Here is a 27,851-nt window from a genome sequence, read left to right as displayed (position 1 = left end):
TATTTATAATAGAAGTTCAGACTTTAAGTTTCACATATTGACAGAAGCTGTGTTTGAGAACTTAGTCATATCTGCTTTAAGGCTGCATTAACGGACATGTGATCACCATATTGAGTTGTTATGGCTTTTAGATTTTAAACATCGTTAAATATTAAACACAATTATTTGTTAAGCTTTTAGATAATACAATGCACTAATTTAATATTGGGCTAAAATCAAGCCAGAATACACAAATATCTAAATACAAGGTCATACAATTTTCAGCAACAGGTAAAAATAGAAATCACTTGCCGAGGATACGTAGATAATATACACTGGAAATGAAAACAGCAAAGATGTTATAGTGAGTAATTGCTGGCAGAATGGGAGAGAGAAAACAAACAGCAGCAGGTCCAGGCTGCTGAACACTGCAGCTTATGAAACCTCTCCAGTGGAGCGATAAATATTCAGAATAATAGGCTAAGAGGGTAATGGAGGTTAGGAAGCTCCTGTTTAGGATTGGTTCATTTTTTATTGAAAAGATTAAATTATTGAGTGCATTGTATGTGTGTGTGTGTGTGTGTGTGTGTGTGTGTGTGTGTGTGTGTCTGTCTTTGTGTGTATGTGTGTGTTTGTCTTTGTGTGTGTGTATGTGTGTGTGTGTGTGTGTGTGTGTGTGTTTGGTACAGTGGCAAGACAATGACAGCTTGTTTGCTGGGAGGGTGGATGGAGGGATAAACAGAAACCGAGGACAGAAAGAAAGAAAAGTTTGTTCAGGGGTCATTCTGTCTTCGTGTTGGGGACACCGTCTATGCTGTATGTTCATGGCTTTCAGCGGGAGTAATCAAGTGTAACTGTAACTGAAGCACTTTACAAGTTGAACACAAACTGATTAAAAATCTGTCAAGATGAAGCAGATTTATTTGGTGTGACTCTCTCTCGTATCAGAGCTTTGTGGCTTTGATTTCTCTGCTCAGTTCTTCCTCTGGTTAAATGCTTACAACAACAAATGCTTTGTTATACTATAGGCTACCGATTAATAGGCCAGGCAGATATATCGTAGATTATTGCAGATATTATATATAATATATATATATGTTGGTCAATAAATAACAAGACATGGCTTTGCAGAAATGCCAAACTAGGTTTGAGGTCATTTAAAAGCAGTGTCACCATTACACTGTTTGTCCACCATTTTACATTATAAAATGTCCTGGTCTACCAAAATAATAAAAAAGACAACAACAGTAACAACTAAAGAAATCAGAAAAATAAAAAAAAAATAAAACAAATGGATCCAGGTTTTTTGATAGATATTTGATGGCTTTTTTAAATCTCATTTATATCTGCAGTTCATCATGCAGCATTTGAAAAAGAACATAGATTTTTTTTCTTACTAAAATAAGGTTTATAGAGCAGCCCCATGATAAATATCTGGGGCTGGTTGCACAAGACACCTACTCCTCATACTTAACTATACACTTAAGGTTTCATTTCTCATTAGCTGAGGGGGTTACTTAAGGGTATTGTGCAGAATCTCTTTCCTTAGTTAAAGGAAAAAAGAAAGAAGAGATTTACAGCAATGATAGAGATTTAACACGGGCCAAATTCTCCTGTTTCCATGGAGACTATTGATTTGCTGCCATTAGCACTTGTGATAGGCCGACCTATCATTGCTTTTAGGAAGCTGGTAGCATTGAAGGGGCGTGCTGCTATCTCATCCTGCTGTTGTGTATAAGAAAAGAAAAATAAATGCTTATGTCTTTGCCGAACAACATATGGAACATTGTGTTTGCACTGAAGCTGCACTTGCTTTAGCAAACAGGCATCGGAGGCTTTTGGTGAGAGCTTCCAGTCTTTATGCTAAGCTAGGCTAATCGCCTCCAGATTACAGCAACACACAGACGTGGGAGTGATGTCAATCTTCTCATCCATCTGTGGTGAAGAAAATAAATAAATAAATGTGTTGCCAGAAAAGTTAAACAATTTCTTTAAGTTACATTGACAGTACAACGTTTAACAAATGTAAATTGTAAACCCAATATGTTGATGTAAATGACTTTTTATCATTATATAATATAACATAATATATAATTGTATTATATTTTATTATATCATCACAGAAAATACAGAACAAGCACTTGTGTTTACGTCAGTATTATTGCTGTAAGTATTGGGATGTGTCACTGAACTGAAGGGAGAGAGTGAGACATTGAACACAGAGATACAGAGGGCAGAAAACATATTACACAGTATAATGTATTATCGGGCCGCACCTTCAAGTGGTCTGAAAATTTGCGTGAGATGGGATGTCACACCACTGCTCACCTAAACCAACAGGCTTGTAAAAGGTGTGAAGTGGTCAGTCACACCCACGTGAATGTTGTGTTCACTGGAGGGAAGAAGGTACAGTTTTATGTTGGAGAAAATGTCAGAGAGCCTGTGAAGCAGAGGAAGAAAACAGCAACTAGCAGAGAATAATGAATGTACTCACACCGTCTCTCCTTTCTCTCTGCAGTAACAGGACTATGGACCTGAGCCTGAGAGATGCTCTGGGTGGAGGCGGAGGTGGAGTCCCAGGTGGGGCCCCTGCTGAGGCCCTGCTGAAGAAGGACTTCATATCCTCATTGGAGAAAGAGAGCTATGATGACAAGGTGGGAGAGACGGTCTCCAAGAGCGACTATCGACCCTTGGTGGATGGAAAGGACATCAAGAGCGGTACGTCCCCACGAGCGTCTTTGCAGAGACGTGAATACAGAGTGAAGGTTTCTTGAATGTGATGTTGATCCCTGCAGGGAAGCTCTCTTCTCTGGAGGAGGAGGTCAGAGTTGAGAGGGCTTCCAGGCGTGTAGAAAAATCAGTCTCATGGCCGAACCGTCCCGAAAGAAAGTCAAATCTGTCCCTCAAGTTTCTGAATGCAGCTGCCAAATGTTCAGTCCAGTGAATGGGGTCAGGCGCAGAGTTGAGTGTAGCAGAATGAAGCATGAGGTCCGCTGTAGTGTCGGTGTGAAACCAGTGCCTGCAATAATCAGACATGATCAAGAAAGAGTTTTTTCTGTCTTTGTGTGAGAGGGCGTTCGCTGCAGTTTTACTCCGTCTGACGAGAGGAGGCCGCATCCATTTTCCAAAATAAACGGTGGCCGACAAGGGCCAACGCACTGCAGCGGTCCAAAACACTTCCAATTAGGGAAACGAGCTGCAGATTCAAAAACACATTTGAAAATACGAAACGGATACAACATGCTGCAAATGAAAAACGTGCTACAGGAAGCCAAAACTAAATTACTCACAATAAGTGCAAGTCTTTTGAAGATGACTCAGTTTATACACAGTGTTTCTTCACATTTCCCATAAACTTTGTGTTTGGTTCCAAAAGTCAAATTTCTCTTGCCTGAAAATAGTTTTTTTTTACTCGTACTGAGAAGGTGAACACTATTTTAAACAAGCTAATAAGTCTGTCTTGTTTCTTTAAAAGAATAAAATGATGCTGCTGCTCGTTGTCAACATCCTGTCAGGAGTTCTTATTGACAAACCAGCCAGTCTTACTAACGTCCACAACGTTCACTCTTAGAAATCATGTTTTCTGTTGAAAATATGAGATTTTTCATTCTAGTTTTTACATTGTTTTCCCCTTGTTAGTCAAATATGAAAATGTAACAAGCTTTAAAAGTTCTGATATCTGACCTGCAGCCTCTGTTAGCTTCTGTTAGCCTCTGTTAGCTTCTGTTAGCCTCTTTTAGCCTCTGTTAGCCTCTGTTAGCCTCTGTTAGCCTCTGTTAGCCTCTGACTGACAGGATGAACTACTGTTCCACCTGCTGTTGGTCATTTACACTCAACAGCTACTGAGCTAACTGCTAGCTACCTGTCTACCTGACATCATGTGATCAGAATCAGGAACTACTCCTCAAATTTTACTTTGCAGTTTGAGAAACGACTGGACAAGTTTCATTCAGACTGTTGTCGTCATAGCGACCGAAATAAGTCACCTATTAATAAACGTAACAGCTTGTTTAGACACGTAAAGACTGATGAATGAAATGATGATGCTAAATCATGTTAAATTGAACATATGCTGCCTTAATTAGCATTTCATCTAGTTGTTACAGAGACATATTCAGTTAATAATTAATGTTGTTTTGAACAGTGAAGGCACACTGAAACATTAAAGGCCTGTGGTTAAATTCAGAAAGTATTAATTAAGAGACTCATGTGATTTCAGTATCAATAACAGTCAACGATAATAATGATCCTGGACTTCCTCTTTTTATCGGCATCACTGCAAGTAATATCTGCCAGGGGCATTATGGATCCTCCTAGGAGTGTGTGTGTGTTCGTGTGTGTGTGTGTTTGTGTGCTTTGAAGATCAAGTCTACTTTAATTAGTTGCAGGACTTCCCTTGTCTTTATCTCTCAGGCTCGTTGTCTTTATTTCTCTACATCTTTGTTGATTCGTCCATTTTTCTTCTTGCTCCCTCCTCATAAATTTCTATAGAGATGATTATTGTGCCACGTCTATATGACACTGAGTTTATATCACACAGCTGTTGGTATCTCCTCCCATGATGATAACAAATACAAAACAAGTGAAAAATCAATCCTTCGCTGTGTAATGTTAATAGACATGACACAACAACCTCATAACTCCTAACGAGTTGGTATAAAGGTTGTAGATGGAGAACAGAGAGCAGCGTAGATCCACAGATTGATGAGATCTCGTTGATTGGTTTCGAGATGTGTGACGCTAAACAGAGACGGAGCATCACGCTCAATCGTGTGTGTGTATATCTAATCCTTTATGATAAACCATTAGCCTGTCGTATCATCTTGCGTTGTTGCCATGCCAATGCACAGCTGGTATGATAATGACCATCAAAAGCAGGCACACATACTCCAGCTGTGTGTGTGTGTGTGTGTCTGAGCTACAGCCTGGTGACTGTATAGGCCTGTGGGCTACGTTCTGTATGTGGTGTGAGTGTTCGTGTTGATCCTGCGCAGCAGACTGTGCTGACAGCAGATGTTTTACCACAGGGTTTCTCACATGTTTTCATATCACTGCTCCTCAGTAAAAACACACACATTATACCACTGACTCTGTGCAATGAGATTTTAACCAGGGGGCCAAAGGTCAGGCCACTGAAGCATTCGCTCTTGAGTCCGATCTCCTTTTTCCAACAGGGTGAACGAAACGTTACTTTTTCACTGATTGGATACTGAGGTTTTGGAAAAAGCTGTTGGACATTGTGAGTGAGTGAAGTTTGTTGTATGTTGCAACTTGTCATGTCTGTCATCCATCAGCATCAAGCTCTTCTGCCTGTGCTGTAGACTGAAACTGTCACTGTGTCATAAATGCAAGACGTCCACCTCAGAGTGATTCTTAAAGATCTTTCCATTGAAGCAACATGTTTGCCTTTGGTTTAATTGCTTTGGTTGATTAATCGATCAGGTTGAGTTTATAAAGTGACTTATAAACATCGTGTCAGGCTGTGGGAGCTGAGGATTGGCAGTGGACACCGTTTTGTGATATTTTATCGACTGAATAATGTTAACGTGGCTTTAGTTTGGAGAAATAGAAATGGATTACTGTTCAGCTGATTGCTGAAAGCATTTTAGCTGAATGTTGTGGATGACATGTTCACATGAATAACGCAACAGCGAATAAATGTTGTCATGGTTACAATAATAAAAGTGCGGTGGATAAAAGGTCGTGTATGAACACAGCAACGCTGACGTGGAATTGGTTTCACACCTGAAATGAAAAATGATCTGCTGTGGGAAAAGTCCTGTGTTTTGCCGTGCATCCACCTCAACCCTCCTCCTCCTCCTCCTCCCCCTCCTCCTCCTTTTCCTCCTCCTCCTCCTTCGCTCCTGTTGTAATTACTACCACTGCTAGATGTTGCCTCACAATGAAACACAACTATGGGTCGTAATAAGCTGCTTGTAGAGATGACCTTTGGGTTCTCACCGCAGGTAAAGTACGTTCTACAGTTATAGAAAATATTTCTGACATATTGGCTTTGCAGACTGACATATTGACATATCTAGTTGGATGGTCAGGGTACATTTCAGAATCACTACCAATCAATGAGATCTGTAGAGACAAGAGAGTGTCCTCTAATCTCTCTCTCTCTCTGTCTCGCTCTCTCTCTTATCTTTGTTCTCTGTCTCTTCCTCTTGTGTTTGTTTTCTCTCCTTCCCATGCTCCCACTGTTCTTTATATTCTCTAGCTGCACGTGCTGCACTTTTCTTTTCATTTCTGTTTTTATTAAAGGCGAAGCTTTGTAGTAATTCGTGGCTGCAGCTGTGACGAAGGGCTGTAATAAACATAAATGACATAAAGATTCTTCTTCTTCTGTTGTTTTTGGTGGTTAACAAACAGCTGCAGGTGCATCATCACCACCACCACCACCACCCTCTGGACTGGAGTGGGGCTTACCCATTTTTCCCCTCACTTTCTATATTTCACGTTGGTTTTCTTACCAAAGTCCCCTTCAGTTACTGTGTGCTCAAAAACAACAACCTCACGGAGCTGCAGAGAGGGCTTTGCGGATTTTCTTGCCCTGAGTTTGCTTGTCAGGCGACATAAAGGTTGTTGGGGTTTCATACAGCCTGAAAGGAATTCCTGCAGACAACACTCAGGGCAAAATTAAGTGTAATTCAATTTTGTTTTTTTGTTGTTTTTTTCAGTTGAGTATCTGGTGTTTACTTAGGAAACTAAAAATGGTCTCTGGATTAGTGCATTTACAGTTTTTGTTATACTACCATTATAATACCATCATTTGCTAGATATAATTATTGTATATAAAAATATACCAGCTTAATATCTGTTTAAAATCATTTTTTCTTGTTATTTTTCCTGTTTGAAGACATAGTATATTTGATGTGTATGAATGTGAATATGTTTTGCATTCACTATATAAATTATATATTGTGTGAATTTCACAGTTTTTGAATATCTTTAAAAAAAACTAAAAAACAGCTAATGTTTTACTACATATACAAACTGTTTCCACACTGTGGTTCTACTAATACTTGCCCTACATTTATATAATGTGTCGTATTGGGTGTCACTGCGGTTGATGTTAAACTTACATTGACTTTGAGTGTGAGATCATCCAGATGTACCTGATTATACATGTAGTTTACTGCGTCCTCCTGTAGCAGCCAAGGGAGGTGAAACTGTACTGCAGTCTGCTGCTGTGTTTGCTGAGGCATGATAACGCGTCTCTGCAGTGTGTGCATGTATGTGTGCTCGAGGTGCAGCAGAGAAGTCTGTGTGTGTGTGTGTGTGTGTGTGTGTGTGTGTGAGACCAGCAGAGGCAGGGACACACACACACACACACACACACACACACACACACACACACAGAAAGGCTGATGCAGTGAAGATGCTGTAATGGAGGAAGTGTGGCTTACAGGCAGACGGGTGGACGAGCAGGCAGACAGGTGTACAGGCGGGTACAGACGACATGTAACTAAACTAGAGGTTGCAGGCACATAGGAGATATACGGGAAGCGGCGTGTGAGTGGGGAGGGAAACTCAGGTGATTGAAGACGGGGAAACAGGTGAGCAGATGAATACGAGGACAAGGAGAGAGTCCGGAGACATCTGGTGGGCGGATGGGAAATGGCAGGTCTGGGGAACATGGCCGAGGAGACGTGAGCAGGGGCTGGAGACGGTTTGTGGCTTTAAGTAATGCTTAAGAGACACCAACAGCAAGCACTCTACTTTACCTGGTGCAGGTAAAGAGCTGGAAGAGACCTGAAGGAGGAGCCAAAACCATATACAGTAATACACTTAACATAAATCCACCACCACACAAGCAAATACAATACATTAGACAAATTCATATTCCTATAAATGATTCAATAACACAGGTTCACATCCTGACCGACGAGGACGTGAGCTGTGTAGAGTTAAAGCTTTCAGTGCGTTTTAGCTTTTAATATGTGACTTGCAGAATAAGTTGCATGTGAGATTAAGAAGTTAAAGGACAATTTGTATTTTATGTTCGGATTTCTGTAATCACCAAAGTAAATCCTGAGATCTGGGAACGCCGCTACAACAGAGTCGAGCTGGAGGGAAAAAAACACAAGCGGCCAGACGATCAGACAGGTGGTAAACAACAGAGACTGGGTTCGGCAGCGTTTTATATTCACTGTAAGACTTCGCTCGCGTGGTTTGGTAACAGCACAAGGCTGTAGTGCAAAATATAATTGTGAGAAGAGCCTGTGTTTGGAAGCGGCACTCCCAGAGGTATTGCCGCTTTTCAGTGTGTCAGTCACAGTAACAGGATTTGCATCACACTCTCAGTGGCCATGGGACTCGTACAGAGCAACTGCAGTTAATGGCTGTGAGGACCACAGCACTGTGCACCCAGAGGAAGCAACAGTTTACCTGAACACCTTTCTGTTTTACTTCGCCTTCACTTCGCCTCCTCATGTCACACATCTCGTACTTTCTCTTTCTATATCAGATCATTCATTTGTTCTATATTATTTGCTTTATTTCTAGTTAAGGGTTCTCACTCCTCCATGTACATTAATGAATTCAGCTTATAGTCCATTTCCTCTTTTATTTCTCACACCTTGTCCTCCGGCCGATTAACACCCACTAAAGCACCGAGTGTGTATTAATTTGCCACCGAAAATAGTCCCCATCTGTTTAAGAGTTTTTCATTAATCAACAAATACATTTGTGACGTACTTTTCCCAGATTTACGTCTTCAGCAGGAAGCGGTGGGGTGAGCCCCGCAAACAGGACAGGGAATTCAGAAAGTATGGGGAGACAAACTAGTGCATTGTGGGTATTGAACTTATCATATGATGTGTTGACAGTAAGAAAAATATAGAATATCACCAGCCTCGTCCTTTAAAAATCAAAAGGGAGCGTTGTTTGTTTGTATATGATAATACCACAGCCACTAGTCCTCTCCACCATGACGTGTCAGTCATAGACTGTGTGTATATCACATACAGTCGGCCATTTTTACTCAGGTCCTCATCACTACTAACAGCTCAGGACTTTCATTACCTGTCCCTCTCTGCTCTGTCTGCTCCTCCTCTCTCTCCGTGCCTCTGCTCTCCACCGCCCTCCTCACCCCTCTCTTACTTCTCTGCCCTCCTCACCCCTTCCCTTCTCCCCCCCTCGCTCTAAGTGCTCGTCTCTCTCCAGAGATGGTGACAGCTGTGACCGAGGATGGGATGCTGTTTGACAATAACCTCCCCTGTCCTTGACTTGGAGAAGCGAGAGCAAGCGAAGGACTTGAGCGTCGACAACATGCGCACGCCAGAATGAAACAGACAGGACAGTCAGGAGATTATGATGGAGCTAGATGAGATTTCATTATTATTTTTCGTGTCTTTTTGTCTATTTATGGAGAAGATTGTATAAACACTCAGACACGCAAACAACAAAATCCAAAATATGTAAATAGAACGATACAAGCAGAACATTTAAACGAAAATAAATAAAGCCGTTTGATACTGACCTTGTCGCCCAACTGTAGCCGACCCGGAAGATGTTGATCTAAATATAGAGGCAGCAGGTCTGCCCTGAGGCTGACTGCCTTCATCTGGAACTCTTGCTGTGAGCTGAAGTGCAGCATGGGTCCTGTCTTCGTACCCTCCGAACGGTGCACTCCACATCATCACAAAGTGCACTTCATAAAGCCCCGAACCGCTCCAGAGGCGCTGCACAGCAGGCGGTCCTGCAGTCTGACCTTCTGTGAACAAACAACATCGTAGGTCGTCTTTGCAAGCAGCTTATTACGACACACAGTTAGGATTTATTGTTAGCTGATGTGTAGTGGCTGAAGTAATTGTTAAGGGAGCAAAGGAGCAAGTCAGGTGATGTATTATATAGAGAGTGATAAAGTCTGTGTTGGAAGAACAGGGTTGATGGATGAAAACACAGACCTTTCACACAGGAGACCTCTGAAACCAATAATCAGTGTTGTTTTTGTTTTATCACCCTTCAATTTTTATGTTTATTTTAACCCTGACGAAGCAGGACCTCTAACCTTAAGGAAGTATTTGATTTAACCTAAACCCCCGACCTTTTCCTAAATCAAATCCAACAGTTTTTGTGCCTAAATCTGACCTCCACAACCTCGACCACCTGTTGTACCCTCACAACTAAGGTCTGTTTCACCTGCTGCCAGTACGCTCCTGTGGTTCGTGTCTGAAGGTAGAGACAAGTGACCTGTATGGTTGTTGGAAAAACGTCTACTTCTACTTCCATTAAGTTGGAAGACTTGGATGTTTTCATGAGACCCACAGCTGCGTGAATTCCCACTTCTTCTTCTGAACTATTTTTGTTACAAATTTTGTAAACAAAAGCTACGACGACGTCCTCAGGGTTATTTTTTCAGACTTTTTCAGCCACAGAAGAAATTATACAACTGTGTTCACAGATTTAATAGTAGGCTACTGAGCTGTCAGGCGCGTTGGTGGCACATTGCTATCTTGAGGCGAAACCAGCGCACCTCCGACTGTGCTGTTTGTTATGTGTAGGTGGATACTGAAAACTGGCAAATCTGCCGTTATAATAGCAATCACAGCTGGCTTATATTATTTATTGTTTATGGTTTATTGCATGTTATGTGCAAAACACAACCGTGAGTAATTAAGAGACTAAGTACAACCGTTTTTAACCATGTACGGAGCGCGGCGACCATTTTTTTTCTGCCATTAAATTGACAAAAGTGGATCTAAATGCACAGATAGTTAACACGGCGCTCATTGACTCAAACAGGAGATCTGGGGAATATTTCAATCTGCAGATAAATACACATTTGGCACTCTGATGAGTATTTCCAGCAGCGGGATTGTGTATGTGGGGTTGTTCATCATACTGTAATAAGGGAACATGCTGTTGTTGTAGTTTTTGGCACAGAGGAGTTCATACTTGCTAACAGGATCAATTAATTGGTTTTGGTCTCTTGATGAAAATTTTACCAGAAATCACCATCCTCATCCATTTAGATACAAGCTCCATGTAGTAATGTGTGTGTACGAGAAAGGTCCCGTTGGCAGCTCACAACTAGGGCGACTTTTTGGTTTTCAGGGGAAAAACTACAAACCCAAATGACCTGAGCCATTGGAGCTGAAATAAAATATTAACTTCAACCAGCTTAATGACTCAGAGGGGATGTGCAGAAAAACCTTTTCATATGTCCTTTAATCTTGTGTCTTAACCATTCACCCTCTGAAAGGCACAGACACCACCCATGTCTCTAGGTACATATTTTTTAATCCATTTTTCTTCTCATCGTTACAAGCTGGAGTTGATTTAAACAAGAGGAGCTCAAAGGGAAGGTCAGCTTTGCATCTTACCATGCACTGTAGTGCAATATGCAGCAATGATGTAATAGTGCAACCAGTCCATATGTGGCTCAGGGTTAGGCCATCAAACTGTATTTCTTCAAACTACGCAATACGAGATATTTTCATGGTGATTCCCCACTTATACATTTTGACTTGTTTTTCCTTGCAGAAAGTTTGAAAGGGCTTCCAGCCCAGTGATGCAGAAATGCCATAAAATAATGTTTGAAAAACAGAAGATGTTTGACCTTGAGGCTTGATACTGTCTGCTGTCCTCAGAGGACTGTCTGGGTTCTGACTGTGCACGCAAGCATGCACGCACCGAGGGTGTGTGGTGGTGTGTGTGTGTGTGTGTGTGTGTGTGTGTGTGTGTGTGTATGTCTCTATGGGGATGTCTGAGAGAGACAAAAAGAACAGAAAGGAAAAGAAAAAGCAACAAACTTCTTCCACGGAAATCACCTCATGCTCCAGATTGTATTTTACTTTTTCATTCATTTACATTTAGACTCCCGTCTGTGTTCTGTATGTTTAATGTACAGTAGCTTCTCTGACATGTAGTGTTTTGTTCAGTGTCACTAAGACTACGTTTCCCATAAAACTGTGTAACGTAAACTGTGATCATTTCCTATAAACTAAGGAACTGTATTGGTTATTTACATGGGAAACAAAATATATTTTTATCAACAGAAATCAAATTTATTCTACACAGTAGTGGAGTTAGAATTCAAATCACCTACTTAAGTAAGAATAGCATTGTCTCACGTGTTTTACTAATACTTTTACTTGTAAGCAATTATTTAGTATCTTAAAATTTTGTACTTAAATGAGTATATTTACTCATGCTGTTATCTGTAAGACAACTTACAGAAGAAAAATGATTATTAAATGATATTTGGGATGTTATCTCTCTTGCTAAATTGAATCCACTCAGTTGAGTCACTCTGTTAGTTAGTTGAGGCTAGCATTAGCTAGCTAGTGTTAGCTAATGTTATCAAACTTTAGATGGATATTGCTGTGTGACTGACGTTACTGTCATTTCACTGACATTATGACTCGACTTGACACTTAGTATTAGTTCTTTGTGGCTGCTGTTAAGGAAATGTCACAGTTTTGCTTTAGTTATAGCTAACTAAGTTTACTACAGTTGTCTTTATGGAAGGCAAGTCGATGTTTGGCAACTAAAAACAAAGAAAAGACAAATATAGTATTATTTATAATAGTAATAATATTTAATAGTTATTAAGACATTGATAATATACAAAATAAAATCACAGCTCTTGGAATTTGAAAATTGCATTCAGCTCTCCTCTAAACCCCCAACCATTTATTTTCTTGTCTTAACTGAAAATGACAAATATCACAGGAAAGTGTGAGTGGGTGGTATGTACAGAGCAGTGGAGGGTTTCCAGTGTTCATTCAGTGGTGTGTTGTAATGCTAACTAATCAGACATAATATGGTATTACAGTTATGTTAAAACCTTTATACAAACACGGTCCCACTGATATCTGTTGTCAGGTTCTGTAACATATTGCAGAAGTGGACAAAGAGACAAAACAAAGAAAGCAACGCGAAGTGACAGCTGAAGAGTGATCGACGAGGAGGAAACGTAGACAGAGAAAGAAAACAGTCTCTGACTCTGCAGTTGATGCGTCTGCCGTTGCGTGTGCGTGTATTTGTTTGTGTGGTTTCAGCTGAATAGGCATTCAGTCATTCACAGGTGTCGTACCTTTACAGACTCCAGAGTGGATACAGCCATAAAGACACACCTGCTCTCGCAAACACACTCACACTAGATCGAGTGCACCATGAACTCACAGTTAATGCACACTTGTTAATGATTCATGATATCCACCATTACCCTGTGCCAAAAATACATTTGTGTCCTTGTGTCTTGATATGAGTTAGTAACACACGATACATCAGTCTGTCCCCTGGTATTTCAGGAACATAGACAGACAAGTTACTGGGCAAGAAAAACCTGATCACATTGCACTTGATCCAGGTTTACTTTATCAAAGTGTATCACATAGATCAATGTAAATATGTCAAAAATATCTGATAATTATCAATGGGGCGGCTGTGGCTCAGGAGGGTGAGCGTGTCGCCCGCTAATCGGGAGGTCGGTGATTCTGTTCCCGGTTCCTTCAGTCCGCATTTCAAAGTGACCTTGGGCAAGATACTGAACCAATGTATCATCATCATGTGCCTGTATGGTAGAAAATCTGTGTTGGAAAAACCGCTGTATGAATGTGTGTGAATGTGGCTTCCATTGTAAAATGCTTTGAGAGGTCGATAATACTAGAAAAGCGCAGTCCATTTACCATCGATGGACGTTTAGAGCTGGGGCAAAGGGGAAGTTAATACTTGTATCTCTGTCGATTTACTCAGGTACTGTAATTAACTACAACTTGAGGTACTTGTTACTACTTAACACTTCAACCCCGCTACATTTCACAGCGAAATATTCTACGTATTAATCCACTACATTTATCTCACTGCTATGATTATTATCCACTTTGAAGAACTCATATGCTTCTATGTTTATTTAATGCATTACAGATTAAACCTTCAAACCATATGTAAAGCAGTTAAAATTAGCACCACATTAACCAACTGCAACAGTGCAGTCCAGTTGTTAGCTTTTTCCACTGCTTTCAACCGCATCTCACAGTCTTCATCAGTGGGTGGAGTTTGCTCAGTCTTCACGGACATTTTACTGCAATATCACTATGTTACCGAAATGTTATTTATACATTGAGGTATTTATAATGATATGATGAAACAGTGACATAGGTGTTTGTTCGTTGTTGTATATATTAAACTGTAGGCAGAGATGGCAACAACTGAGCCTCAGCTAGAGAGTTTGGAACGAGGCTTATTTGTGTAATAACAGACACACACACACACACACACACACACACACACACACACACACACACACACACACACACAGAAATTCAGTTTTTAATGTGTGTCATATTTGTGTGAATCTAGAAGTCAAATGAACTAATGGTAGTAAGAGGAAATTGGACTTAAATAGGGGAGTTAAAAACTGTTAGGAGTGGTGAGGCTGGTAGCCTAGAGTGTGGGGGGAGGGGACAGAAGACTGGAGAAGAAATGCGAAACATAGACACCGAGACAGCACAGAGTGAGGGGAGAGTGAGAGAGAGAGGGCACAGCATGTCTGTGGGTGCTTTCCATTTTGCTAATTCATGCTTCCTCCCATCCTCGCTCCTCCGTGACCCAGAAACGGATCTCCCTCCGCCATCGTCGAGGATGTTCCAATCCCTTAAATGTGTCTCGGAGGAGAGAGAGGAGGCTCCCAGGGGAGATCAGAGCGAGGATTCACAGGTGTACCCCGTGTGGAAGAAGCAAAAAAAAAAACCTCTTTGATCGAAAGCTGTTCACTGATTGGTCAGCCGATCTGAAGGGAGGCGACGGGGCCGTGCTGGAAACAGCTTTAATATTAATAACACTGCAGGATTTCTAGGCAGAATATCCTACCTGTAGTGACAGGAAGAGCAGTACCTGCAAAGCTCTGACATTATTTATCTGTATTCAAAAAGAATAAAATATGTAAGTGTAGAATCTGAATCATCATCAAAAATATTCTTTGCGGCTTTGTTTATTTTTCTTCTTCTTTTCTTCTTTTCCATTCCCATCCAGCCCTATACAACCACACAGTTACAGATATTATTAATATTATTATTATCATTATAATATCAGTCTAAGCCTTAAAAGGACGTCAGACTCTTTTACACAGATTTTATTCTGAATATTTACAACTATTTTTATTGCTCCCTCACATCTGTTCTGTTTGTTAAGTAATAAACACAGTGTAACTGTCCATCAGTCTGACACCCTGACACTGCAGATATCTCCATTAAGCATCAGTCGACAGACACAGACAGCGTTTTTCTTATGCTATACTCCTTATTTGTACATGTGTGACGGATGAGATGCTGCGTGTCAGAAGTAGTTGCCTTCTCCTCAAATCGACGGTGGAGGGAACGAGCATGTCCTGTTTGGCGAATACAATTCTTCCATCCTGGCGTCTCCTCTCTGCTTCTCTCTCTCTCTCTCTCAGGGAGACACACGAGTCTAATGGAAAGCACCCAGGAGAAAGATGCTGTGTTACGTTACATGAGAGAGTGAGCTTATTTCTGCTGGAGAGACAGTTTTTAATAACGTCGAGTATCAGGATGCATCAGTATTGTCTGTTCTTGAGATTGATGACAATACAATTTTAATTCCTGGTTATAAAACCTGTAAGAAAAGCAATGATTCTGAGTAATTCTGACACTTTCACATCAGGAAGTTTGATGATGTGTTGATTAAAAGTAATATTAAACGTGTATTTTCTTTATATTTATCAATAGTGATGTGTGTATGTGTGTGCTGGTGTGTGTGTGCCTCTGCGGGTAGGGCACATGCATCAGTCTTCTAAAACATGTCCACCATCAGCAAAGCGTTGCGCGGGGGAACTGCAGATGCTGTCGTCCTCTTCTTGTGTAACCATGGTGATAGTCCCTTCAGCGACGTGTTGGTGTCTGCTTGCCTCACTGTCAAAATATGTACACACACACACACACACACACACAGAGCCTCACACACAGGCAGGAGAGGCTGGGGTTTTGAGAAGAGGGACCTGCTTGATGGACGAGCAGTTGACAGAGCCGAGTGGCAGAGAGACAGATTCAGGTGCAGTTTTTCTGTCTGTCTCAACAAAGCCTGCAAGGACGCTGGATGTGTTCAGTTAGTTTGACTTTGTTGTACACAGGACTGCTGTGGCTGCAGGTACCAGGCTTTTACCATAGTGAGTCCGCCAGCACCTCAGGGAGCTGCACCCAGAGGGCAGCGCAGTGGGTGTGTGATGGCCTCACAATTGGGTAACAGAAGCTCGTAGGTCACGTATCCTATCTCTGTTTTTTGACCTTTTTTTTTCACATATGTCACACCTGAAAATGTAAGTAACCTGCAGCATGGGCCACATGGCAACAGGGAAATCTGATGTGAAGTTTAAAAATACCAACATGAATCTGTTAATGTTCCCTGCAGGAGCAGGGATATAGTCTAAACAAATGGATTTGATGTTTGCTTGCTGAAGCGAAACAGTCGTGGCAGAATAAAAAGAAAAGCTGGTCTCACGATGCCCCTGTGTTCTTGACTGGCGATGATGGTGACTGTGCTCTTCATCTCCTTTAGGTCCAGGGATGATGTCATCGGGCGGATACCAAGACGCACCTGGACAGCCTGCCTTCAGCTCTGACAACCTGTCTGGTAAGGGTGGGTGGAGGGAGCGCTGGTTATTCATCACACAGTCAGAAGGTGTTTGCGTAGAAGTTCGAATAACGATAATAAAAGTCCTCAAAAGAACACGTTCCATGTGTTCCTGTACAGTCACAAGTAAAAGCTTAAAATGTTCAAATGTACCAAAAACTATAGACCCACAATGTAATGACATACTGTACATACTGGTCACATGGTATAAATACTAAAACAAGCAATGATTTATTTCATTATTCTCAATACAAACATATTGAACTCTAAATGTTGTAAAAACCAAAGATTATTATGTAAATATATACCAGAAAATTGCATAAACAAAAGAGGGTCTATATACAACCACTAATGCTGCTAACAAACAAAGTAAGCAAATACAAAATGCTAACACACAGCGCTCTTATATGTCTGTCGCTCGCGGATTTTGGTCTCAACAGACTGTTCATCTGAGACTGTGTCTGAGGCTCTGGCTGAGCAGCGGTGGTGGGCAGGGCACAAGGTGCTTCCAGCCCCTTTTCAGTTTGTTTTTTTTAGCTGGGAAAACCGTGTTAAAAAAAAGAGTATTTTTACATAGTTTGAAATTTGTCTGGATGGGAACTTTTATTGGGAGATGTCAGATCACAGCGAATCATCAACCCTGTGCGTTATTGCCACGCCATCTCCCTCCGGCTGCAGATGTGAGGTGTGGTGTGTTCAGGTCGTGCACAATCTAGACAACAGTATGAATTCTTACAGGAGCCTTTGTTGAGCTGTTGTTGTCATGTGACACTGCGAGTGTCACAGCTGTGTCAGAACGACGAGACTAGACACTGATGTGACTGGATAAGGGTGAATTTATTAACACCCTCCAATTTTATATTTCGCCTCACCCAGGCCTTTTGCATTTTGTGCTGCTGCACCCACATGAACCAAAAAACAGCAGGTGCTCTTTTAATTAATGGTTGCCAGAACTATTACAGTCTAACAAATCATAAAACACCACTTAACCTACTATATTTTTTATACTTAAATCAAACCAGTATTTTTTTTTTTTTTTTAATCAAAATAAATCGCAGCAAGCATTATGTATATACTGTTAATAGCAACAGTGTGTACAATTTCCACAGAGGCAGTTGTGTGTTGATGGTGTAACGCTGTGTTTTGTCTCTTCATCAGGCTTCTCTCAGTCTGGGACGGGAGGGACAATGGGGTCCAGCCTGCCACCGTTTCAGACCAGTATGAGCTCCCCTTTCGGCCAGTCTGGGATTGGTCTAACTATGGACACCCAGAAGAGTTCAGGCCTGTTTGGTGTGGAAAACAAAACCACCAGTAATACCAGTGGAAGCAGTCCGTTTAAGACCAGTGATCCATTTTCTTCTGGTGGCCCAGGAATCCACTCTATGGATTATTCCACAGGTATCAAACAGAGGGTTAGTTGCTTGTCAGGCTGCATTCACTCAGACGTTTGCTCTGCGCCCTTCTCATCCATTTGAAAGGGGGAGGTAGGCTGAAGCAGAGAGGGGGCATTGTTCAGCAAAAAAGTTGAACCTGGTTCATCTTTTTCTGCAACGCAACATTACGTCACATACATGCAAGCACGCATGCAAGCCTGTTCCTACAGCTGGACTTCCTGGATCGTATTTCATTGTCTTACTGGTACATGAAACAATGCACCCCCACCACCACCACCAACAACAACAACAACAACAACAACGCAGCCCCTTGCGTTGCTTAAACGCAGGGCAAATGTGTGTCTGTGTGAACGCAGCCTGACATTGAGGGGGCGGAGATAGGAGTGAGGAGGAAGTCTCTTTTGGGATTCATAAACCTTTCTAGACTAAATCTCAGCTGAACAGTTCATCTGACACTTGGCATTCAAACTCATTCAAATACTGAACAGGTGTTTTCATATATACTTTAGGGTTGATTTGATTTGTCACACCTTTACAGAGCAGGGTGGAGCTACAGCCGTGGCACAAATTGAAAAATCTAAGTCGTCTAAGTCTGGTCATATCTTACATACCCTGTATTTAATCTGGCCTGGGTGTCTGTGGAAGGACAGCAGGAGCAAATGGTGATAGCAGCAGAGTAACAGCCTAATCACACAGGGCGAGCTTTCGCCAGCAGAGGGCAGCCTGTTCTAGTTATTTTCCCTTTAGGTGGCTTCATGCTCTTAAATAATAAACATGGAGGTTAACCTCAGTAGTTACTGCAATCTGAATAGAAAACGGAAGCTATTAAGCAACTTATTGCTCCACATGAAATTACTAGGAGCATTTGTTAATGTTTGTGATATCAATAGCTTCTTGAATGAAGTAATCAGCAGAGTTTTCTGGTTGCTGAGCAGCAATAACACAAACCCACACGAGGGTTTAACAGCAAAGACTGAGTCACAGCACGGTGAAGATTCTGTAATAGAGACATTCATGCAGTGCTGCATATACTTATTTTATCGTCTAAATATAATCAGAATTTGACTCCTGGCTTTAAAGTTCACATGAAAAAGAGGCAGTAAATAAATAAATCATCAGCTGCACTTCTTACATGTCTCTGAGTGTCTGAGTTTCCACTGTAGCTATAACTTATTAAACATTAAGCCAGGGTTTTATTTTCGGCTCTTCTAGTTTGTTGTTGTGCTAAAGATAGCTCTGCTAGCTTAAAGGCAGGAAGCAGTACTGGCTGGTTGTTATGTTACAGTCAAAGTTCAGTTCACTGTTGGAGCAGATACGGTACATCAGTGACATATGTGACAATACACCACAAACAATTTGAATTTACAGTATTTCTTCTATAAAAACAGCGGTGCGTTCAGGACAGATTATCTGTTAGCCCACATGATGCGTAACACAGCAGTGATGGCTGCCACACATCTAACTGAGTCATGTTAGAAGGAAACATGTAGTTATGTTCGTTTAACCGTAAGAATAACTTCCTATTATGTACTACATTTTCAGGGAAGAAACTGTAGTGATGTTACCATAGTGATGCTACTTAAAATTTCCGAGTTTAGCCATCAGAACAAATACCTTCAGACACGTAAATGTGGCAGTCCTATTACATATTTCAGATGACAACAACAAAGAGTAAAATGTACTGTACGCTTTTGAAAGGAAAATCTTTTTTTTTTCTTTTTTATTGAGTAAATGTTGTGTAGAATATTCAGCCTATAGCCTGTGACCCCTGCAAGCTGTCTACATCAGTCTTTCAGTCTTTCATATATAGATTCCTACAGCCTGTACGATAAGATCCTTGTGCATGAGGGAGGTAGAAAACAAACCGTAATGACTGACATCTTATGGGTAGATCAACATGCACAGTTTTTGTGCCTTAAATGGCACAAATCACAAAAATAATGGGAAAATGTTTGTTATCTCATGAGTGTAGAGTTACTAGCTCCAGTGATCTGGTCAGAGTCATGGATTTTATAGGATCCAAACAACTGGAAGATGGTGCACAGAACCTGGTGAGGAAGTAATAATCACTAATTATTAATATAATATCTAGAACTAGTGCAGCAGTCAAACAGCAGGAATTTCATGCAGTATAACGTTTCGTGTTGCATGTATGAGGGGTGACTCATTTCTCAGTAGCTACCTGTAGAGCTAACTCCGTGAGCAAATTGCTGCTAATGTAAGTGTAAGTTGAAGTGCAGCAGACAAATTTACCTTTTTAACAGTATTCTGGCTTGTTTCTAGCAAACATGACATAGTGGCAACGTGTTTTCTACACCCCTGCAGCAGGTGCATCCTGGACTGTTTGTAAATGAGGAAACGCATCTGTTCCACCTGATTTCACTTTTATTCAAATTATGACATTATAAAATAGCCCGCCCTGCAGACATAATATCACACTTATTACAAGTAGCTGCAAGTCTGTTTATATTTTTCACAGCAAACAGTTTTCATGTTCACAGCAGGGAAAGCACAAGTGTAACTAATAACATTAATGCTGGCTTTGTTCTATTCAAGTGTCCCAGTAAGCCGTGACATTGAGCCAGCAAACAAAATACCAGACTTCCAAGAAAAAAGGCCTCCTACACTCATTGTAAATGTAATGTAATGCCATTAATATTGAAATGCAAATCATAAGACTAATCTCATGTGAAGTCTTCTAACATCTACACCACTGATAGCAACATTTAGCATTAATTGATCTAAAGGTAGTCTGATAAAAAGCAAAATGTAGCTGATTTAAAGGCTGCATCATGTCTTTCTCTTAGTTGCTCTTTCTTAAAGCTTTTGTTTGGGTAGTTGAGTATGAGTAGTTTGGTTCTGTTGGCAGACAGAAAAGAAGAAGGTTAAGTTTTGCGGTCATGGCACGTCACGTGAAGCAAAAAAAAAAAAAAAGTCATGAAACTTTAAAAAGTTGCCTTTTCACAGATGGAGTCTCTCTCTAGTCTGGTTGGATCTATCTGTGCTCTGTTTGGCCAAATGCATTTTATTTGTTAGATGGGAACCCTGACTCTAAAATGACTTAAGCTAACCTAAAGCATTAACAATTAGCATTAACCAAAGTTAATGGAACAGCTCAGGGGTTTTCATTTGACAGCTTGAATACTGTATAAAAACACAAAGAGCCCACCATCAGTCACCTGCTTTATAAATTTGAATAACTTCAGTTAAAAACTCATATTGTCATCCCTCTGATTCACCAGTTTTGCAGCCCAGGTGCATTTAAATTTATATATAAGACTTACTTTTGGAGCTACATGGAGCTATAGTACTTGACATGGATGATACATTCACCAACCAGCCTTCTGCTCTGTCTGTGTCGCCTCTTCTCATATACTGTGTTTGAGACTTTAGGCCCCCTACACACCTGTTCTTCTGTGTGCGCAGGTGCCAGTGGGATTCAGTGAAGTCAAACCCTATTGCACAAAATTTCAGATTGCCTCTCACACACTGTACTCCTTCATAGGCGATGTGTTTGAAGCAGCCGGCTCTCCATCGTTAATGTTTCTCTTGGCAGTTTTCCAGACTCCAGATTAAGAAGAACTCCCATTAAATACCTTATCACATTAAACATAGATGATAATGCCCTGGCCTTGCCTCTTCTTTGAGCTGTTTATAGCCGGGGAAGCATCGGAGGCCGCAGGGAGAAAATAGCAACATCATTCAATTTACAAATGCAGGGAAAGGTGCCACATTTAGAGCGAAATGCACCTTTTTCTAGATTCCATTTAATATTCAGTTATGTAAGACAGAGCGAAAGGCAAGCTGGAGATGGGATGACGAAAAACTGAGACAGAGGAAAAATAATTTGGGCAGGAAGAGGACATGATGAGCAGACTGAGATGGGCGTATAGGTCACATCATTTCCCCCTCTACCTGTCTGTTTCTATCTGTCTGTTCATCTCTCTGTCTCTCGTTCTCCTTGAGCTGAGGAAATACTTGTCAATAATAATTGAGAAATATGGCTCTGGAGGAAAACGCCGGGATGGTTTCCTCCTCAAACAAGAGAAGATTGTTGGAACAGACAAATGTTGGGATCATTTCAGTGCAAGCCGAACATGTTTCGTTTGCTTGCATGTCGGTCTGTGATACATTCCATATGTTAAGTGCATCATTTTGGGTGTTTCTGCACGTGTGACAATGATCCATGTTATTACCATGATTTGTCAGACTTGCATGCATTTATTTTTAATCATGCATGCTAGACTTCATTTAAAATGTGCTTGATTCATTTGCTTTGAAGCTCTTTTGCTCCCAGTGTGTTTTTTTTGCTCTGCTGTGTGAGCCTGCTCTATACGCAAGACTAGCTCTGCCCCCTGGATGATGATGATGATGATGATGATGATGATGATGATGATGATGATCAGGGGTTAAAGTGGGCTGGCACCTTCATAATAATAAATGTGGCAGTTTCATACATAACTGCGTGCCTGTTACTCAGGGTGCACATGATAGCATGTATGGTGCTCCAGTGTGATTTTTAACCTGTTGCATCACCTGCCAAATCCTATTTTAACCCTTGATGATGATGATGATGATGATGATGATGATGACGATCACACTGTATACTCGTTGTTTGGCTTGCTCAAAAAACATTCCATTCCAGACTCCATTCAGAATTTTCAGAATTGAAAATTTACAAAATATGATATGACCAGACGATGGATCTTTCAACTTATATTTCCTCCCATTTTACTATATTAATTGGGATTCATATAAGATGTAAGAAAGGATCTTAAAATAGTTATAGGCCTCTTCTAAAGATACAAAACGTAGATATATCATACATCTCCAGTCACAGTCCGCTTTAGTTCTACACAGTTACCAAACCATTTGGCAAATCCGAATAAAAAGATTTATATGTTATGTAAATTAACAGTTTATTCAAACCAGTTTCACCCTGGCAGAGGTAGCCACGTTTCAACTGTGGCACAGCCAAGCAGATAAATCTGATCAATTTCGTATCACCTGATGCCCAGTGCTGAGCCATTATGCTGATGTGAAGTAGCACCTGTAAGTATCTGTCTTTATGTAAACTGATTATGCACGTATAGTCCAATGCAGTTTTTACTGAACCATAGTCATAGACAGTCTGTAACAGGTGAGTAAAACAAATGCTGGTTAAATGTATTTATAAAAGCAGGCACCATCACATACATCACATTTTATGAAAATGTTCAAAGGGTGATGCCAAAGGAAGCTAAAAGCAAACAGACTGTGGTTACTATACTGGAAACACTCAGGGAGGCAAACTTAACCTTCATCATATTTCTTACACTGTACGCACAAGCAGCATAAGCAGCAGCCAAGGTTAGAGCCATTGCTTAATGTGTCATTCAAGTGCTAACTCATGTTGCAATAACACGTATTAAAATGCAGTTTTTGCTAAATGCAGTACTGTTATCATATGATACAATATCAAAGTACCAGCCTATAGTTGCTGCCCTGCAGTCTCTTCATGTCTCAGTGGATGTGCTGCAATAAAAGTTGTCATTTAGTTTCTAACCTCAGGAAGAAATGGAAATACCACAAAGTTCAATGAGACTAGTAGAGTAGTATCTTCCTCCATCTTGATTTTGCATCTTATTAAACAGAATAATAAGAGTCAAGGCTGTAGGTTGTTTGTTAATGGCCATGCATTATGTATGTGTTCAGCGCTGAGCTTGCCTTTACGTTCTTTTACTAATGACTTAAAACATTTTCCTAGAGATCAGACTCAGACAAGCTCATATAAACCTTTTATATCTGCAAGCAAAACAACGGTACCATGAATGGGAGTTTAGTCTACTGTTGCTTAATTAATTGGAGATGAGGAAATGGCTTCTCTTAAAGAGTATCCCACCCGTTTGGCATTGCAGTACATTGTCAGTCTCACAATTCAAACTGATGTGGAACCAGTCAGCAAGACTTTTTTATTCCACACATTCTTGTTCCTTGCCAAAACCTATCACCTACATTACCCACAATGCAACTTGACCACCAACATTGGACATAGAATTTGGGTGGGTTATGTTAATGTATCCTCGAGCAGCTACCCTCAAGCAGAGATGAGGAGTGGGCTACATAAGTGTGGTGAACTCATTTCTTACTAACTCCACACTCCCAGACTGCACAACTTGTTTTATATTTGTAGTTGTAGTACTCCCCAACACCTGTGAACAAATTATGTTAAAAATAAATGGAGTTCCCCTTAAAAAATAAGGTCACCTCAGACTTCCAACCAGCTATTTATATATGTGCAAACAATCCAAGGGGCTGCACACCCGGCTCTTTACAAATCCTGACACATTCATTGGGACGTACCCTTATCCAAACTATTGTACTAACCCTGTTTTATTCAACATACCTTCAACCTCCACGCAAAACCATAAAAACTCTTTGTAAGTGTATCCTCTCAAAAACCAATAGTCCACCTTCAGATATTGGTAATTCTGTAAGATTCACTCCTTCAAAATGTCACTGGAGCTTGTATGGATATAACAGTTTTTACTGGACCAGTCATTTACTCGTTTACTACCATGAAACAGCAAACAAGTTACACCACATTCAAACATGAAGTAACAGGAACACCTATAGTAACCACAGACTGGTGGCTTTTTGGCAGGTGATTCTCTGACACAGTATGTGATGGGTTCCTCCTCTTATAAAACCCTCCCCCATTCGGCAGCTCCTGTCCTCTCTCCCAGCGGCTCAATAGATGACGTCAGTCCCACATCCTCCGCCTCCGAAGAGAGCCCCGAGAGAGCAGGGCCGGGGGGCGAGTCTGGGAAGCAACAGCAGAGACGACGCAAGAAGAGGAGGAAGGGCCACGATGAGGTCTACGACTTCTTGGGTAGCCAGGAGAATAACATCGGCCAATCAGACAAGCATGGGATGCAGGATAAGGGCGGACAGGAGGCTGAGGATAATGAGGACGAGGAGGAGAACTGGGAGTGGGAGATCAGAGAGAGTGGAGGAGGGGGTAGAGTAAAAGGCAGGAAGACTAAGACTCGGGCAAGACTTCCAGAGGAGTGGGGAGCACCCCAGCAGCCCATGTCTCCTACACCGGCTTCAGTTGCTCCTACCTGGGCTACAGCTGCTTACTCTGGTCCACCTGACTTCAAAGCTCCAAACTCCAACCCCAGCCCTGTTTTGCCCTCTGCCTCTGCACAAATACCCACAAGTTTCACCAACCATTCCCATGCTAGCCTCGTAACAGATTCGTCTCCATGCTCCTACGAGCCCATGTGTGTAGACGATTTCCCTGTGGCCGCTAAAGACAGGCAAAAGGCAAACGAAGAGAAAGTTTCAACCAGCAAACCTGAAGCTAACGTTAGCATAGTGGCTAGTGCAAGAACCACTGAGGGTAGTTTAGCTGGGGATGTTAGTGGTAGCCTAGCATTAATGACAGGGAACAATCTGAGTCCAGTTTCCCAGACCTTCTCTTTCCTCGATTCAGTCCTCCAGACCCCTCAGGACTCCACCCCTGACTCACAGACCACCACCCCAATCACCAACACCCCTTCCCTTGCCTCTGCTCCCCTGACAAAGTTCGCCCCGAAAGAAACCGCCATTCCTGTTTCAGAAGTCTTTTCTGTACCCAAGAGCACCCCAGACCTCACTCCTACTTCCACATTGTCCCCCGTCCCAGCCGCAGTCACATCGGCCCTCAGTGTCGACGCCAAGCCATTTGTCCCCTCAGCCACGCCCCTTAGTTCAGCTCTTCCTTGTAAGAGTGAAGTCCCTCCCACCTCATCATCAGACACTCCCCCCACAAGTGTAGCCACACCCCTTAGCTCAGCCCTACACCCTCCCTCCATCACCCCCACAGCCCCTCCCTCTCTCCCTGCACACTCAGAGCACCAGGAGTCCTCATCGCCACAGCTCCCCCCACTGGAAGGTTGGTGAACTACAGGCAAGAGTTATGAATAACATGGGGATAATTTGAACATAAGGGATTGTAGGCTAGGGTAGCAGGAAGTAGCAGTTAATTTTCTTCCTGTATGCATGGCTCTTTGTCTGTGGATTGAGCATCAGGTCTGCTTGGTGCTTAATCTATTCCTCCATGTATTTGTAATAACCGAGGCCCGAGAGATAAATGCAGAACAACTTATGTTTTATTTTAAACACAAATCTACTCTTTGTTACTATTCACAAAAGATGGCATCTTTAAAAATATAAAGTTTTACCTCAGATATTTACCGGAGAAAACATTTGTGTCCACGTATATCTCTCTTACCAAGTGCTGACATGAGTACGGGACACAAATGTGCTGTGCTGATCGGGCCCTGTATTAACAAAACTGCAAGGGTAAACCGATAAGTTGCCTGATTTGATTTCCCTCTGCCTGCCTCTGTGTATCTGTTACCATGATCATAGCAATTTTATTACTTGACATGCTGCTTCTGATAGCTCTACTGTCTGTGCTTGCTGCACTGTCTACTGTTTCATCTAACTGTCAGCTCCATGTCTAACCTCCCACTGTCTTCTCTCTGTCTATAGAAACACACATATACACACATACATATGGTTATATATATGAGAGCCAAATTAGTTTAGTGTTGACAATTGATTTATTAATAATTTAAAACACGGTTCATGTCGGTCGGACACAACTTGCAATCATCCAATTTTCTTGATGCCTCTTTGGTTTATTGTGTGTATATATTTTGTGTTTCTATTGTAATTGTTTAGAATGTATTTGACTCGACGATAATTTTTTGTGTAGATGTAGAAATGCTCATTTTAAGAGATTGTAGAATATTTAAATAATGCTAAAGACTAAAATGGAGTAAGTGGATATCTTTTAATTCATTGTCCAAAATGCACCAGTCAGCTATGATGTGAACTTGCAGATATACTGTATTTACAAGAGTTATAGTTTGACTAAATTTCTTAACTCAAGGTCCTCCTTACTAGATATCTTCCACCACAAATCTCTGCCTTCATCACCATCAGTGAGTGATGCCACCTGCAAGTGACCACAGTTTTCACCAGTCTGTTTATTTGTCAGCAAAAAGTACTGAACCGATTTTCACCAAACTTTAGAGGAGGGGTGGGGCACGAGCCAGCGAAGAACCCATTAAATTTTAAGGCTGATCCGGATCATTTACTGTGAATTTGAATGTTTTACTCTGAAGTCTGGTGTATGTTGTTTGACATTGGCCTTGGCGGAGGTCTGCGCTCTCTCTGTGCCCTTCCACTTAGGTTATGTGATGACAAGTGAACCATTTCAAATTAAATTGAGCAAACGCAGTCCACCATTGAAGGAATGAAAGCTGTGGAAGAAAACTAATAAGATGACTTTGAGTTAAGGTCAGGAATAAATTTTCAAGCTCATAGTTACAGAATCTAAAATTAAATGATTTTTAACCACTTGTACCATGATTCTTCAATGTAAAGATACAGTGACGTTTATAGTTGCAGATGTTTTTTGTTCCTGTTTAAATCCTAGTCCAGGTTAAAATCTACTTGGTATCCTAAATGACAAATGAAACTTCAGACGCCAGTTGTCATTGCAAAAAGAATGGCACAACTACAGACTCTGTGTCTATAATAGCTATGTCTAAGGCATATGTTTGACAGATATAGCTGACCGCCTTAATTAGTGTAATAACCGTGTAGTAGCCAGCAGTCCGCTGTCCACTGCTTTAGCTAGCGGCCGTCTTGGTCCGCCTGACCTCTTGTACAGTGGGGAGAACCCTGAGAGGAGCTCAGTCTTAATGCCTCTTCCATCTGGTGATGCTGGGTTTCAGTCCTCTACTCAATATCTACATCCCACAGTCTGTTAAATGAACCATTATTTTCCAGTGTGATTCCCTTTTTTTGCTTCCCCTCAGCCCCTTTCTCACGACTACA

General features: G+C 41.3%; 1 protein-coding gene across 4 annotated transcripts in view; it reads left to right on the top strand.

Annotated features, from left to right (window-relative positions):
• LOC130179076 (microtubule-associated protein 4-like) overlaps window positions 1-27,851 on the top strand; it is an 87,279-nt gene that overhangs the window by 12,006 nt on the left and 47,422 nt on the right. For 3 of the 4 annotated variants that reach the window (XM_056391816.1, XM_056391815.1, XM_056391812.1), the window contains exons 2-5: window positions 2,498-2,697; window positions 16,507-16,581; window positions 17,740-17,979; window positions 24,682-25,893. In XM_056391816.1, the coding sequence (XP_056247791.1) occupies window positions 2,508-2,697; window positions 16,507-16,581; window positions 17,740-17,979; window positions 24,682-25,893 (1,717 nt within the window). In that variant the 5' untranslated portion in view covers window positions 2,498-2,507. The remainder of the gene's footprint in view (window positions 1-2,497; window positions 2,698-16,506; window positions 16,582-17,739; window positions 17,980-24,681; window positions 25,894-27,851) is intronic. The other variant, XM_056391817.1, reaches the window with a different exon arrangement.

The sequence above is a fragment of the Seriola aureovittata genome, chromosome 12 (assembly GCF_021018895.1).
Source record: "Seriola aureovittata isolate HTS-2021-v1 ecotype China chromosome 12, ASM2101889v1, whole genome shotgun sequence".
In the NCBI taxonomy this organism is placed as follows: Eukaryota; Metazoa; Chordata; class Actinopteri; order Carangiformes; family Carangidae; genus Seriola; species Seriola aureovittata.
This window is presented reverse-complemented; position numbering and strand designations above follow the sequence as displayed.